This window comes from Rhinopithecus bieti, unplaced genomic scaffold, assembly GCF_001698545.2.
Source record: "Rhinopithecus bieti isolate Rb0 unplaced genomic scaffold, ASM169854v2 scaffold_12667, whole genome shotgun sequence".
In the NCBI taxonomy this organism is placed as follows: Eukaryota; Metazoa; Chordata; class Mammalia; order Primates; family Cercopithecidae; genus Rhinopithecus; species Rhinopithecus bieti.
This window is the reverse complement of record NW_016807256.1, coordinates 581,487-595,738: the sequence shown is the minus strand read 5'-3', so window position 1 is coordinate 595,738 and position 14,252 is coordinate 581,487. Positions and strand designations below refer to the sequence as shown.

At 54.7% G+C, this 14,252-nt stretch overlaps 1 protein-coding gene across 1 annotated transcript; it reads right to left on the bottom strand.

Moving 5' to 3' along the window:
- Positions 1-1,380: 1,380 nt before the first annotated feature.
- On the bottom strand, positions 1,381-13,269 carry CCNQ (cyclin Q). Its single transcript, XM_017880729.1, has 7 exons — positions 13,200-13,269; positions 12,982-13,049; positions 12,528-12,885; positions 9,639-9,822; positions 7,891-8,023; positions 5,907-6,134; positions 1,381-1,904 (listed from the first exon to the last, which is right to left on the bottom strand). Exons 1-7 carry the CDS (start codon positions 13,267-13,269, stop codon positions 1,815-1,817), a joined length of 1,131 nt encoding a protein of 376 aa, XP_017736218.1. The 3' UTR covers positions 1,381-1,814.
- Positions 13,270-14,252: the final 983 nt, after the last annotated feature.

Below are 14,252 nucleotides of genomic sequence, written 5' to 3'. Positions count from 1 at the left end.
CTGGGATGACAGGCCTGAGCCACCATCCCCTGCCTATTTTTCAAATGTTTTCTTTAGTTTGATAGTAGCCATTCTAATTGGAGTAAGGTGATATCCTCAATATGGTTTTCATTTGCATTTCCCTGATTACTGACGTTGAGCAATTTTTTCATATACCTGTTGGGCATTTGTATGTCTTCTTTGGAGAAATGTCTATTTGGGTCTATTGCCCATTTTTAAATTGGGTTGTTATTCTGTTGTCTAAATTCCTTATATATTCTGGATATTAACCCCTTGTCAGACAGAGAGTTTGTGAATATTTTCTCCCTTTTTTAAAAAAAGAAGATACAGTCTCCGTCTGTTGCCCAGGCTAGAGTGCAGCGGCGTGATCTCGGCTCGCTGCAACCTCCACCTCCCAGGTTCAAGCAATTCTCCTGCCTCAGTTTCCCAAGTAGCTGAGATTACAGGCACCCACCACCACGTCTGGCTAATTTTTGTATTTTTAGTAAAGACGGGGTTTTGCCATGTTGGCCAGGCTGGTCTATGACCTCCCGACCTCAGGTGATCGCCCGCCTCGGCCTCCCAAAACGCTGAGATTACAGGCATGAGCCACCACACCCAGCCATCAGGGCCATTTTTACCATAATTCTTCTAAGCCCTGGCCACCTTCTCTCCCCCTGAGCACTTTTCACTACCATGCTACACATTCTGTTTCCCATCTCTCCCTCCACATAAGCAAGGAGTTTCACCAGGTTGCCAGAGCATAGGCAAGGACTGGGCACACAGTAGCTGCTTAATAAATGTGGTTCTTTGACTGATTAGTCTAAAAAGCTTACACCAGGTAAAGCAGGAGCCCACATTTAGGAGAAGTTAATCATCAAAACCCACAGGGGAGTCCTACAAAAGGAAGGGCAGGTCAGCCGGGGCAAGCCTGCCCACCAGGGAGGCCTGTGACATGTGCTCTGATACTGCACCCTGAGGACACTGAACATAGTCGCTCTGTAAAGTCAAGCAAGACTCTGCCCTGACCTGCATCACCCCTGCCCCCACACCTGCAGGAGCTGGAGCCCACCCTCCTGTGTAAACCTACCAGTCCCTCGCCCTATGCCACGTGCTGAACGTATGTCTAGCCTGTAAGGGGACCCAGAGAGCATCTCCTGGACTACTTCTTACCCACTGGCTTTTGAGCAGGGAGTCTATGAAAAACACGTTACTTTTAGTTACTTTTGATCAGGTCTCACTTTTCTGAATACAAGTGATCCTCCCTAAGCCCAGGCCTGCCGCCTGGTGGCTGTGTGTGGGACACGCTCTACCTGAGGGCACTCGGAGGGAAGCAGTCTGTGGCAGCCCCTCACACCCCCATGTGCAGCATGCGCTGCAGAGCAAAGCCAAGGGTCCCTATTGACTTGCATCACCTTTTATTACACAAAATAGATTTCAGCCATGTTGCGTATTCATTCTCGCTATGAATCTGGCTTCAAAAAATCCCTCGGGATCCAGTCTCATCATTTCATGGTTTTCCTTTCATTGATGTCATGCCTCTGTGGTAGTCAGAGTCCTCTCAAAGGACAAAAGCAGATGTGGCTGCCTTGGGTCAGCTCACACAGTGCACTCCCGGCCTGCCCACTGGAGGTGCGGCTCCCATCATCGTCTGGACCGCAACTGCTAGGGACTGTCAAAGCAGCAGCATGCCATCGCCTTCTCCAGTCCTTCTCCAGCAGCACCAGTCCTCCCAGCCAGTCCTCTGGGGACCAGCCGTCATGGCGACATGCTGGCAATGTCCCCAGGCAGCCAACCATCCTGGGCTTCTCTTTGGGCAGGCCTGGGCCAGGGCCTTAGGGGATTTCTGTGTCCATGGTATAAATCTGAATGAGATCAGACACAATATTATCAATGATTGGCTTGGTAAGGTCGTCACTAAACACCTAGAAAGAAGGAAAACAGGCTCCAGTTAGACTCCCTCTGTGTTAAATAAGGCACCTGTCACTAAGCACAGAATCACATTTCATGGGCAGGGGAGGGGCACAGGGACTTGGCTATCCAGGAAGATGGTAGCTCTCCTGCAAAGCCAGTTCAGTTCCAGCTTGTTGAGGCCAATGAAACGCTTCACAAAGCCGAGGACATTCCAGATGGAACAGGCCTTGGTGATCCTCTGACCCAGACAGGAGGGGAGCTGTTCGAGGTCATGCAGGGAATTGTTAACACAGCTGCGTCCAGAGCACAGGCTCCTGCCTCCTGTCTGGGACTCCCTCAGGTCTAGGGTCTCTGGGGACACCGGCAAGAGGAGAGGGTGGCAGTCCCTGTGCAGCCACAGGCAGACTAAGTACCCGGACCCCATGCCCACCATAACCCAGCCCCTGGGGAGCATGTGGACCCACTCCACAGCCCGGACCACCACATGCAGGAGCACTCGCAAGACGGCAAAGGACATCCTCAGGGCCCATGGCAGGAGGGTTGCAGCCCAGGGCCACGCCACAGGGTGGGGTCTACACCCTGTACCTTCCAAAGGCAGGTCTGGCCTCTGCCCAGCTCCTGGAGAATAACCTCTAGGCCCCTAGAAAATCCCGCCCCGTGTAAGCGTCTTGGTTTACTGGACTGCCAGGCGGTCTGTGTTAACCACATCATTTATGGTGAGGGCCTTGGGCCAGAGTCCCAGCTAGACCTCTGGTGGCTGCAGCCCAAGTAACCAGGGTTGGCCACGCAGGCGCTCCGTGCCTATGCAATCCACGCCCTGAGGAAACCCTGGCCGCCACGGCTGGGGTGAGCTTCCCTAGTTATGACTCCGTGCACACTGTCCCACACTGTTGCTGAAACAGGTGCTGTCTGCACAACTCCCCTGGGCAAGGAGCCACTGAAGCTCACGCCTGGTGTCTCCTGGAGCCTGTCCTGTGCGCCCTGAGCCTTCGCTCACCGTGACCTGTGTCCTTTCCTTGTAATAAACCGGAACTCAGAGCGTGACGGCTTTTCTGGGTTTTCAGCCCAGCACAGCACTGAGCCCCAGGGCGCTTTGGGACCCCCAGTGATAAGGGAAATAGCAAGCAAAGCAGCAAGACCTTGGTTAGATGCTGCGTCTGTAGCCACCCTGTGCCCAAGCTTGCTGCCTGGGGAACCAATGTACCAATAAGATCAAGGCCTTGGGCCAAGTCAAGGCAAGAACTGGACCTAAGTCCACCCCTGCTGAATGCTCCCGAAGAACCATAGGTTCCTCTGTGGCTTACAACCTCAGGCAGGAGATGGTAACCTGGACACCCTCCAAGTCCTGACTCAGGAAGCATAGCTGTCTTACCCTGGGCTCTGGGTGAAAAACAAATACTTCAGAAATGCACACTTGTTTGCTGGGGTCCGTCACCTGTGTGCTCCTGGAGACCCCAAGCTCAGAAGCAATCATGAAAATGCATTCAGGGGCTGGGCATGGTGGCTCATGCTTACAATCCCAGCACTTTGGGAGGCCGAGGCGGGTGGATCACTGGAGGTCAGGAGTTCCTTGAACCCCGTCTCTACTAAAAACACAAAAATTAGCCGGGTGTGGTGGCAGGCACTTGTAATCCCAGTTACTTGGGAGACTGAGGCAGGAGAATCACTTGAACCAATGAGGCGGAGGCTGTAGTGAGCCGAGATCTCACCACTGCACTCCAGCCTGGGCAACAGAGTGAGACTCTTGTCACTTAAAAAAAAAAAAAAAAAAGCAGGGCCAAAACGTGGAAGCAGCCTGCGTCCATCGATGGATGAATATGTTAATATCATACAGTCCATGCAGGCCATGAAATATGATTCAGCCATCAAAAGAAAGGACATTCTGAGACAGGGGCTCCAACATCGTGCTCAGTAAAAGGAGCCAGTCACAGAAAGGCCCGCACTGTAGGATTCCACTCCCATGAGGGGCCTCAAATGAGAGCCGTGAACTCTGTAGATGGACAGTGGAAGGGTGGGTGCCAGGGGCTGGGGGGTGGGGAGTTGGGGTTGAACGGACCAGAGCTTCAGTTTGGGAAGATGAACAAGTTCTGCGGCTGGATGGTGGTGATGGCTGCACAGCCCCGTGAATGTGCTTCTGCCCCTGGGCCGCACACTTAAAAATGCTGAATGTGGTACAATTTAGGTGATGTGTATGTCACCACAATTAAATATAACAGTCCTGGGACACCTGACAGCAGAAAGGACACAGACCCGAGTCCTAGTAGGAGACACTGCTGGCCTCTGGGGACTTTGCCTTTTTGTGGGCGGTCCATCTGTTTATAAGACAAAGAGCAGCAGTGGCTGGAAAGAGGCAGGTTCTCCTGCTAAGGAACGAGGGGATGGAGGGCACTCAGTGTGGCTCTGGACGTGGAAGCTTCAGCAGCATTGTGTGACGACCTGCATCATTTCTGACACCGCCACCATCCCTGCTCATCTGGCAAGTCAGAGTGCAGGCAAGCTTCTCCAGGCAAGCACATCAAGCTGCCATGCCGAGCCCATGGCAGACAAGTGACAGGAGTCGCTATAAGAAGTGACGGCCGAGAGCACACAAGGAAGAAAGGGTTTCAAAAGCCAGGCCATGCGCTCCGCAGCACCCGGGTGGGTGAGGCCTCCCAGGACCCCACTCATCACGAGGGATCAGGCCCTTGCACCCCACCAGCCCATAGGATGCACCCGGATTCCGGAAGCTTCTGTTGCACAGCCCCAAGCTGGGAAGCAAAGGTCAGGTCAAGTTTAGCAACCTTTAAGAAGAGCTGGGTGAACATAAGCTCGCCACCCCACAAAGGGTAACTTCTTCGCAGTCTAAACAACAACTGGGTGAGCTGGGCCGCCAGCAAACAACTTGCTGGTGGAGCTGCTTCCTGGCTGTGCAGGTTCACCTGGGCTCGCACTCCTCGGGGAGGGGTTAAGCATGGGACGCAGGTGGTACCAGCACACAAGGTGAGGTTTATGAGCAAGCGCAGAAGACAGAGCAGAAAGGAAGAGAGATGCAGAATAGCCAGGCAGCCCAGGGCCAGGGCCACACCCACCAGATGTCCCCAGAGGGTGTCTGCCCTCACCAGAGTCCAACCCTGAGCACAAGGCAGCCATGCTATCTGAAAGTCCCTGAGCAGCCCGAGCATGGAGCAATACTGTCTGTCCACACAGATGGCCCTGCACCACCTGCACACTGCCTCGGGGACAGGGTGCTTCCAGCCCGAGACTAGGAACACGGGGGCATGGGTTCAAAGACACATGGGCACGTGCTATAGTGCCAGGGTGGCGCAGGAGATGTGGCGGCATGGGGCAGACGAGCTGCCTGGCCTCAGGGGCTCACAGCTGACTGGGGATACGAGATTAGACAATAAACATGCAAAAATCAGCAAGTGCTGTGGTCGTCCACAAGGCACACGTGCCAGGGAAGAGAGGCAGGGGCGTCTCTATGCAGAGCAGCAGCGGCCACCTGGCACGCTGTGCGATGGGCAGGCCTACAGAGTTCTACCATCTATCCCTCCAGGATCTACCTATTAATACCTATCAGTCACCCGCCACCTGGCCCATCAGCTCTCTCACCCATCCACCTAGGTGTCTATCAACTAGCCAGCTAGCTGTCACCTACCTAGTCACCCAGCCCTCTCCGTAAAGCACCCCAGATGTTTCTGATGGGAAGCCAGGTTTAGTAACCTGTGACCACACTCAAGTTCCCACTCAATTCAGTAAAAGTGGTTCTCCGCTGGGGCAACCCGCCTCCCGGGACACCGGCGACGTCTCGGTGGAGGCTAGCACTCCTGTTCGACATCCGGGATCCCTAAATGGCAACTGTGCTGAGGGAGAGCCTGGCCCAGGCCATCAACAGGGCGCTCTGAAGCGTCCATGCTCCCCAGCAGCCCGTATCTTTCTTCATGGATAATTAACAGAAAGAATTTGGTGAGCACTGCAATACAGATGTCCAGAGGGAAAGGGGGCACGTCCAGTATGCCAAGTAGCCGCCTCACCTGCCACCACGGCTTCTCAGCCTCGACTTCAGCGGGCACTTCAACTCCGTAGACCTGCAGGGCCAGGTAGAGCACCGCCACGGCGATGTGCTGGGCCTGGAAGCGGAGGCACAGCCCTCCGTGGTAGCTGTCCCGCAGCAGGGCCCAGGCAGTGACGGCAACCGGGGTCCGCTGCCAGCTGTGGCGGTTCAGCCAGTTCTTGAGGGAAACCAGGTAGTGGAGCAGATACTGCAAAGACACATCCATCAGCCTTTGGTCCCACCAGCTGCTCTCCTCATGCTGACATAATCGTATCAGCACCTGCACCAACCGTCCAGCGGCTACCATGTCCCTTAGGAAGAAGCCCCAAGGCCTTCTGCTGGCCCCGTCTCCTGCCCCTCCCACCCCGCCTTCCAGCGCACCGCCTAGGCCCTTCACACTCATGGAGCTGTCTGCCTGAAACCAGCTCACCAGATGCACCTGCCCACTCTCATCCTCCACACCCAGCTCTAGGTATGAGGGCCACCCCCACCGCAGTCCCTCTCAACCACAGGGCCCGCTCTGGCCACCATGAAATTCCTCGGGGCCTGGTGCTCCGGAGAGCACCCTCTTCATGGGCAGAACAGAGGGTGCCGCTCCCCATGCATCTGGCCTGCTGCCAAGGGCACATGCTGTCCTCAGCCACAACATCCAAATGACCTCCCAGCCCAGCTGCCAGCTCCTGCTCTCAGAACAGACATTTTGCCGGAACCTCACACAATAAGACAGATGCTGCAAGCTCTCTGGACAGTCTGGAACACACGTGTGTGTGACCCCAGCACACCATGCAGGAGGGATACATAGGTTACTTTCCATCCCAGCCTTGACTGGAAGGAGGGGAAGGGGCTGGCAGGCTCCCAGCCACACCAAGCTATTGGTTTCCCATCTGGGCACAGATCACACACCTCCCGAGTTCTGAGTGCTGCTCTTTTCTAAGCTTTGTCACCTTGACAGCTCCACCCTGCAGCCACCAGGGCATCTCCCACCTTCCCCCAGGATGCTCACCAAGCATTCTGCCCACTAAGACACTACTGTGCAGAAATCCCAGACCAGGGCTTTCCAGATACTAAGGTGGGAGTGTGGAAGGCTGGAGGCAAGATTATAAAGGCAACACGAAGGGCTTGTGCAGCTGGAACTGTCTCTCACCTTGGCTGTGGTGGTAGGTCTGTGAACGGAGACGTGATAAAATGGAACAAAAAAAAATACACACAGGAATACACGTGGAAGTAAGGATGCCAGTGGACTGTGCTGATGTTGACATCCTGGCTGTGTTCCCCTTGGGGGAGACTGGGCCAAGGGTACATGTCACAACTGCATGGGAAGCTACAATAATCTCAGTAAGAGTTTTGATGAAAAAGAATGAAACTCCAGCCCAGAGCCCCAAACCACAACTCCACCATCTCTGTCTCCAGCCAGCCTTCTGAGCTGCCCACGTGTGGGGCTGCGGTGCCCAGAGCATCGTGTGCCAGCTGCCTTAGTGTTCTACTTTTCCCTTTCGCTGTTTGAAATGGTTCTTCTGTTGAGACTCACACGTTCCTAAATGGCTTCCTAAGCACAGCTGAGCTGGATGCATGCTCCAAGGCATCACAGCATCTCCTGGGGACGGGGACTCTGGCTGGTCACGAAACCAGCCTGCTTCCCCAAGGCCCAGCGTGCATACCATCTATATGGGCCACAGGAGCTGCCACAGCTTCAGCGGGCCACATGGACCCCGCCCACAGGTGAGCAGGCAGAAAGGCAGAAGCTGAAATGAAATTTGGCTGAGAAAACCCACAGGAGTGGGACAGGAGAGGCCAGGCGGCCAACCCGGCCACAAACACGGAGCGGGGAGACCCAGTTCCCAGCCGCAGCCCTGCTCTCCTTCTGTGCTATGCTCTCGAGTATGAGATGGGATGCACTTTTGGGATAAAGAACAAAGACCATGGCTTGAGCCTCTCCAAACAGGCACCAATTCCCTAGCATGTACCTTGTGTGGATGCTGGAAGGAGACCTGGAAGCGCAGAACTCTCAGCATGAGAAGCTCACACTGCACAATGCTGTCCCGGAGCTCCCAGAAGCGGGAGTCCAATTCCAGGGGCTCACCGCTTGGGTTAAAGTACCTGCACAGCGAAATGGCAATGCTTCAGTAGCCAGTGCAGTCTCCCCTGAGCACTGGATGGCTCAAATTGCTTAAGTCACACAATGTCCAGATGCAAACTACATTGTCCATCTGCAGATTAATGTAGAGTCATTTTATTTGTGTTTTATACAAAATTCTTCATCTCCACATCTAGTGTACAGAATGAAAACAGTAACCAACACAGGAAAGAAGCCAGGTCCTAGTTTTAGCCAGATGGGCTGTCTGCTATCATTCAGCAAAATGTCAAGTGCAAAGACTGGCTGTTGTCAATGGCTCTAGAGGAACCGGAAGCTTGAGCATGCCAAGTCGGTTGTGCTTCCTGTTATATTCAGCCTGGCAGTAGGGAGTCTTCATCACCTGAGGTGGCAATGCCCAGGGTTCTCGCTCTGGGCCCAGGGAACGTATTTTTTTATCTTATTTTTATTTTTTATTTATTTATCTTTGAAACGGAGTCTCGCTCAGTCACCCAGGCTGGAGTGCAGTGGCGCGATCTCGGCTCACTGCAAGCTCCGCCTGCCGGGTTCACGCCACTCTCCTGCCTCAGCCTCCCGAGTAGCTGGGACTACAGGCGCCCGCCACCACTTTTTTGCATTTTTAGTAGAGACGGGGTTTCCCCGTATTAGCCAGAATGGTCTCGATCTCCTGACCTCGTGATCCGCCCGCCTTGGCCTCCCAAAGTGCTGGGATTACAGGCATGAGCCACCGCGCCCGGCCTTATTTTTTATTTTTTGAGACAGGGTCTTGCTCTGTCTTTCAGGCTAGAGTACAGTGGTGCAGTCACAGCTCACTGCAGCCTTGACCCCCCGGGCTCAAGCGATCCTCCTGCCTCAGCTACCCGAGCAACTGGAACCACAGGCATGCGCCACCACACCCGGCTAATTTTTGTATTTTTGGTAGAGACAAGGTTTCACCATGTTGGCCAGGCTGGTCTTGAACTCCTGGACTCAAGCGATCCACCCGCCTCGGCCTCCCAAAGTGCTGGGATTATAGGCGTGAGCCACCATGTCCAGCCATCCAAGAAAGATATTTAAGCCTCTCATGAGAATGAGGTACTCCAAAAACTGAACATTTCTCAGTTTTATATTTCCCAGACCGTTTTTCCTTTGCCTTGGCGAAGACCCTGCATCCTGCCCCAGCAGGAACACACCTGCTTGGGCCGGCTGTGCTATGCCCACGCCCACACCCACAGCAGGGCGAGGCCCCTAAGCAACTGGGACCCACCACCTGGCTGGGTCTGCACCCTCCTGATGCAGGCAAGCTCTTCTGCATGCAGCCATCCCTGTCTAAGACTTCAACAGAATCTTCTTTGACATGCCCCTCCAAGCTCCCTCTGCTCAAGCCCCACCTCTACCCTCCATCCAGCTTTCCAGGCTCCCCATAATCTGGCCCAGCTTTTCTCTCACAGACCCCACTGGCGTCTGACATCAGGCTCCTTCCCACGTTTGCTGCTAGTGTTTCTGGCCCTGTTTCAAGGCCATCCAGGTACTTCCTTCCAAGCTCCATTGCTGGCACCTGGTGGGCAGGGCCCCGTAGGAGCCTTCCCTACCCTTCCCCCCCACCGCGTGGACACCAGGAGCCCATCCAAATGCCATTACCTGTTGGACACATTGATGATGTCACGAGTCCGCAGGTGCTGCTCTTCCACTTTGCCAGCCAAGTAAATGGAAGACATGGCAATCAGGTAAGGGTCATAGGCATCCAGGTTGGTCTCACAGAAGAACTTATGGTAAATGGTGCAAGCAGTGGCAATGGGAATGGACCGCATCCCTAGCTTGACACCTGCAGAGAGAAAGCAGGCAAGAGAGGACTTCAATCCAGCGCTGGCTCACTGCTCCAGTGAGGGAAGCCATTGGAATGGGTCCTAGCAGGTACAACCCTTCTTGGACAAGGCTAAGAACCCTTGTTGGACAAGGCTAAGAGCTTCCAGCAGAGCCAGTGGCTCCTGCTGGGTCTCTCACTGGGCTCTTAGACTCCAGTGGATGACCCAAGCCCCTAAGGACGGTGTTCAAATGCAGACTTCCCCTTCTGTAGGTCTGCAGCTCTGAGATTCTGCACTTCTGACAAGCCCCAGGTCATGCCCATGTCAGGGGTCTGTAGACCACGCTCTGGGAAACAAGGGTTCCAAGTACTGCTCAGTTAGCAACTGGCATAGCAGCTTCTGCAAAACCTTGGGAAAGGACCACACGCTGTTGAGTGTGGGTTCACCTTAGCAAGCCGCTAGCTAGAGGCCGCCCAACCCACAGCTACGACGACAGAAGAGAAACGGCCTCGTGGGCACCACAAGTCCTGAAGTCACAGTGAAAGATTATACTGGGCACTGGTTTCCTAGTTCACGGGTTAGAAGAGGTGAGCAAAGCAAGCAGCGTGACTGCCAAGAGTAACCACTTGCACTGCAGAGAAAAGGCAATGTTTATGGCCACGGCCAGGCACGCGGGAGGACGCTAACACGTTGAAAAGTGGGCTGGGCATGCTGATTCACGCCTGTAATCCCAGCAGGAGGACTGCTTGAGCCCAGGAATTCGAGATCAGCCTGGGCAACAGAGTGAGACTCTGTCTCTACAAAAAAAAAAAAAGAAAGAAAAAAAATTTGAAAGTTAACAAAACTCAAAACACCAGAACACAACTCAGTGGGTTAACTTGGGGGTTAAAGCCCATCCCCAGCCCATTCCTGAATGGCTCCTGAGAAAATCACTGCCCTGGTGCACAGAACCAAAACAAATTCACAACAACCAGGGTTCACAAGAGGTTAAATGACATCCACTAGGCCAAAACAGGAAGGTGGAGAACAACCAACAATCAACCATGAAATGACAGCCAGCGTCCTCTGCCTAAGTAGATCAGTTCCCTAGGGCTACTGCAGCAAATCACCACAAATTCAGTCACTTAAACAACACACATTTATACTCTCCTGATCCTGGAGGTCAGAAGTCCAAAACAAGCCTAGAAGGCTAAGATCAACGTCTTAGCAGGGCTGGCTCCTTCTGGAGCCTCCATGGGAGAAATCTGTTTCCTTGCCTTTTCTATCTTCTAGAGGAGGGCTGCATTCCTTAGTTGCTGGCCCCTTCCTCCATCTTCAAAGCTTCTAACTCTGCTTCTGTCCTCATGTGGCCTTCTCTGATGGTAACTCCTCCTGCCTTTCCCTTATAAGGATGGTTACATCCAAATAATCTAGGATGATCTCCCGTCTTAGGGTCTTTAACCACATCTTCAAAGTCTCTTTTGCTATATAAGATGACATTCACAGGTTCCAGGGATTAGGACAGGGACATCTTTGGGAAATCAATATTTAGCCTCCTACAAAGAACAAAGGTTTATGCAATACATTTTATAAAGAAGTCCCTCAGAAGGTCTAAACTTGTTATATAGAGACAATTCCTACCTGGGACCCCTCATTCCAGGAGATGCCAGATAAGATGCTGTTACTGACATGACCTTCCAAGCCTTGTTTTACAGAGCAAAGCCCAATTTACATGGACCCTCCGAGCAGATGGTAGATGAGGTGTCACTGCTATCCTTCCCTAATAATAACATTGCAACTCTTCTTGCAAATTACAGTACATTTACATATCACTGGGATGAACAGTCCTGCAGCATTCCTCAGACTCTCTGTCCCCTTTGAGTAGAAAGCACATCTGCCCAACCCTTCTCCCCCAAGCAGTAAAGGTAGGAAATAACTATCCGCCAACTAACAGTATCTCCTATCAAGACACTGTTGATGGGCCAGACGAGGTAGCTCACGCCTGCAATCCCAGCACTTTGGGAGGCCGAGGCAGGTGGATCACCTGAGGCCAGGAGTTCAAGAGCAGCCTGGCCAACATGGTGAAACCCCATCTCTACTAAAACTACAAACATTAGCAGGGCGCGGTGGCACATACCTGTAATTCCAGCTACTCGGAGGCTGAGGAAGGAGAACTGCTTTAGTCCAGGAGACGGAGGTTGCAGTGAGCCGAGATCACGCCACTGCACTCCAACCTGGCCAACAGAGCGAGACTCCGTCTCAAAAACAAAAAAAAACACTGTTGATGGCCGGATGGAAACGCGGAGCCCAACACTATTGTGGATATCCTGGCAGGGTTCGGAACAGGAGCTGCATGCACCCTAGGTCCTCGGAGTGACAGGAATCCCCGGACAGCCTTCTCCAAAATGCTCCGCGAGACCAAGCGCCAGTGCAGGCCCGCGGGTGCGGCAGAAGGCGTGGCGCACTGCGCAGAGCTACAGGTGCCCGGGCTGGTCCCCGCCTCGCTGGAGGCCCGACCCGGCCACGTCCTCTCCTAGGGCCTGCACACCGGTTCACGCAATGGGGACACATCGCGGCTCACTGCTCAGCACACCGGGCGCGGCGCAAAGGCGGAGGTCCTCAGCCCCGAGCCGGGCTTCCCGGCCTCTGTAAGGTGGAGCACTCCGGAAGCCGGGCCCGGGCAGCCGCGCCCGCTCCGCGAAACGGGCCCGTGGCGCCCGCCTGCCCCGGCCTGCCCGGCGCTTACCTGCCTCCAATGATCGAACCTCGCCACTCGGAAGTGCACTCTGGTTCGGGCGCCGGCTGCCCCTCGGGGCCCCGCGCTGCGGAACCCCTCCGCCGCCCTCCAGGATTCCATGAGCCCCGACGGGCCCCGGGCGGAAGGAAGAGGGGGCCCGGGCGCGTAGACGCGGCAAAAGCCGGAGGGTGCTCGCGGCGGGACGCCGTTCCACCCGTTCTCGTCCGCCCCGCCGCTCCTCCGCCCCGCCCCGCCCCGGCAAGGGCCGGGCCCAAGAGTGAGCGCGCGCCTGCGCCACAGAGGCTGCCTGGCCGCGCGCGCAGGCGCAAGCGCAGGCGCAGGCGCAGAGGCCGACACCACCGGGCGGCTAGCGAGTGGTGACCCCCTAGACGCCTCGAGCCCCGCCTCTGGGAGACGCAGGCTCCTCCCCGCGGAGCGAGAGTCCGCGGAGCTACTTTCAGACCCGCGGGAGGGCACCTCCGGTCACCCGAGCTGCAAATCCCCGCCGTCCGAAGAAGGTGTAGCCCCGGGCTGGCGGCCCAACGTGGCTTAGGCCAGGAACAGCCGGCAGCGCCCGCCAAGCCCTGGGCTAGAGACGCCTGCGGGAGTTGACGTGGAGGCGCCGGTGTCTGAGGTCTGAGAAGGCAGCGGCCACCGGAAAAGGTGCTAGTGTTTGCAAACCCCGATCCACCGACACCCCAAGGAAATGCTGTGCACAAAATTCCAAGGGGGCCTTTTCCAATAGACGCATGAACGGTGTTTGTGTCTGGATCGTCCAGCCTCCTGGGATCGATTGGGAATCTAGCTTCTGCTTGCCTTTCCAGCGCTACGCACACTAGGAGCCTAATAAATGTTTGTTGAATAAATGTTGAATATCGAACTCATGTATTTACCATCCCATTTTTCATTCGTGCTTTCCACAAGCAGGAAATGGCGCATCAGGCTTTAGGGGACTTAGAACCCCAAAAGGACTCCCAAGCTAGTGACAGTCACTTGAGCCATTCTGATACATTCAGATCATTGCTACAATTTCAGACAGGGGGCAATATGGAGAGGCAACAGCTACTGCTCCCTAAACCCTTCTACCCAGGCGCCTTGATCTCCGGATGATGTGGAAGTCCCCACCTCTTACCCCCACCCCACACACCCAGTCCAGCCTGGGTCTCCTTCCTCAGCACCTCATGCCTCCACCAGGCTCCCCAAGTCCTCTCTCCATCGCAGCTGGGTTAGTTTCCTGGGGCTACTGTAACAAATGACCACAAATTGGGTTGCTAAAAACACCAGAAGTATATCTTCTCTCAATTCTGGAGGCCAGACACCTGAAATGGAGGTGACACCAGGGCTTTGCTCCCTCAAAGGCTCTGGCAGAGGATCAGTTCTTCCTTGCTCTTCCAGCTTCTGCAGCCTGAGTTCTGCCTGGGCTTCTGGCCCCATCACTCCAATCTCTGCCTCCATCTTTACGTGGCCTTCTCCCTGTCTTCTCTTATAAGTACATCTGTCACTGGGTTAGGGCCCACCTAGATAATCCAGGAGGAGCTCATCTTGACATCCTTATCTTCATTACATCTTGCAAAGGTCCTTCTAAATAAGGTTACAGTCACAGGGATTAGGACATGGACACACCTTTCGGGGGCTGCCATTCAGCCCACAATAGCAGCCGCCAGAGCCAGCTTTCTAAACGGCGAGGCTCAACAGGTCCTGCCCTGCCTGACACCCTCCGGGGTCCCTTCACCC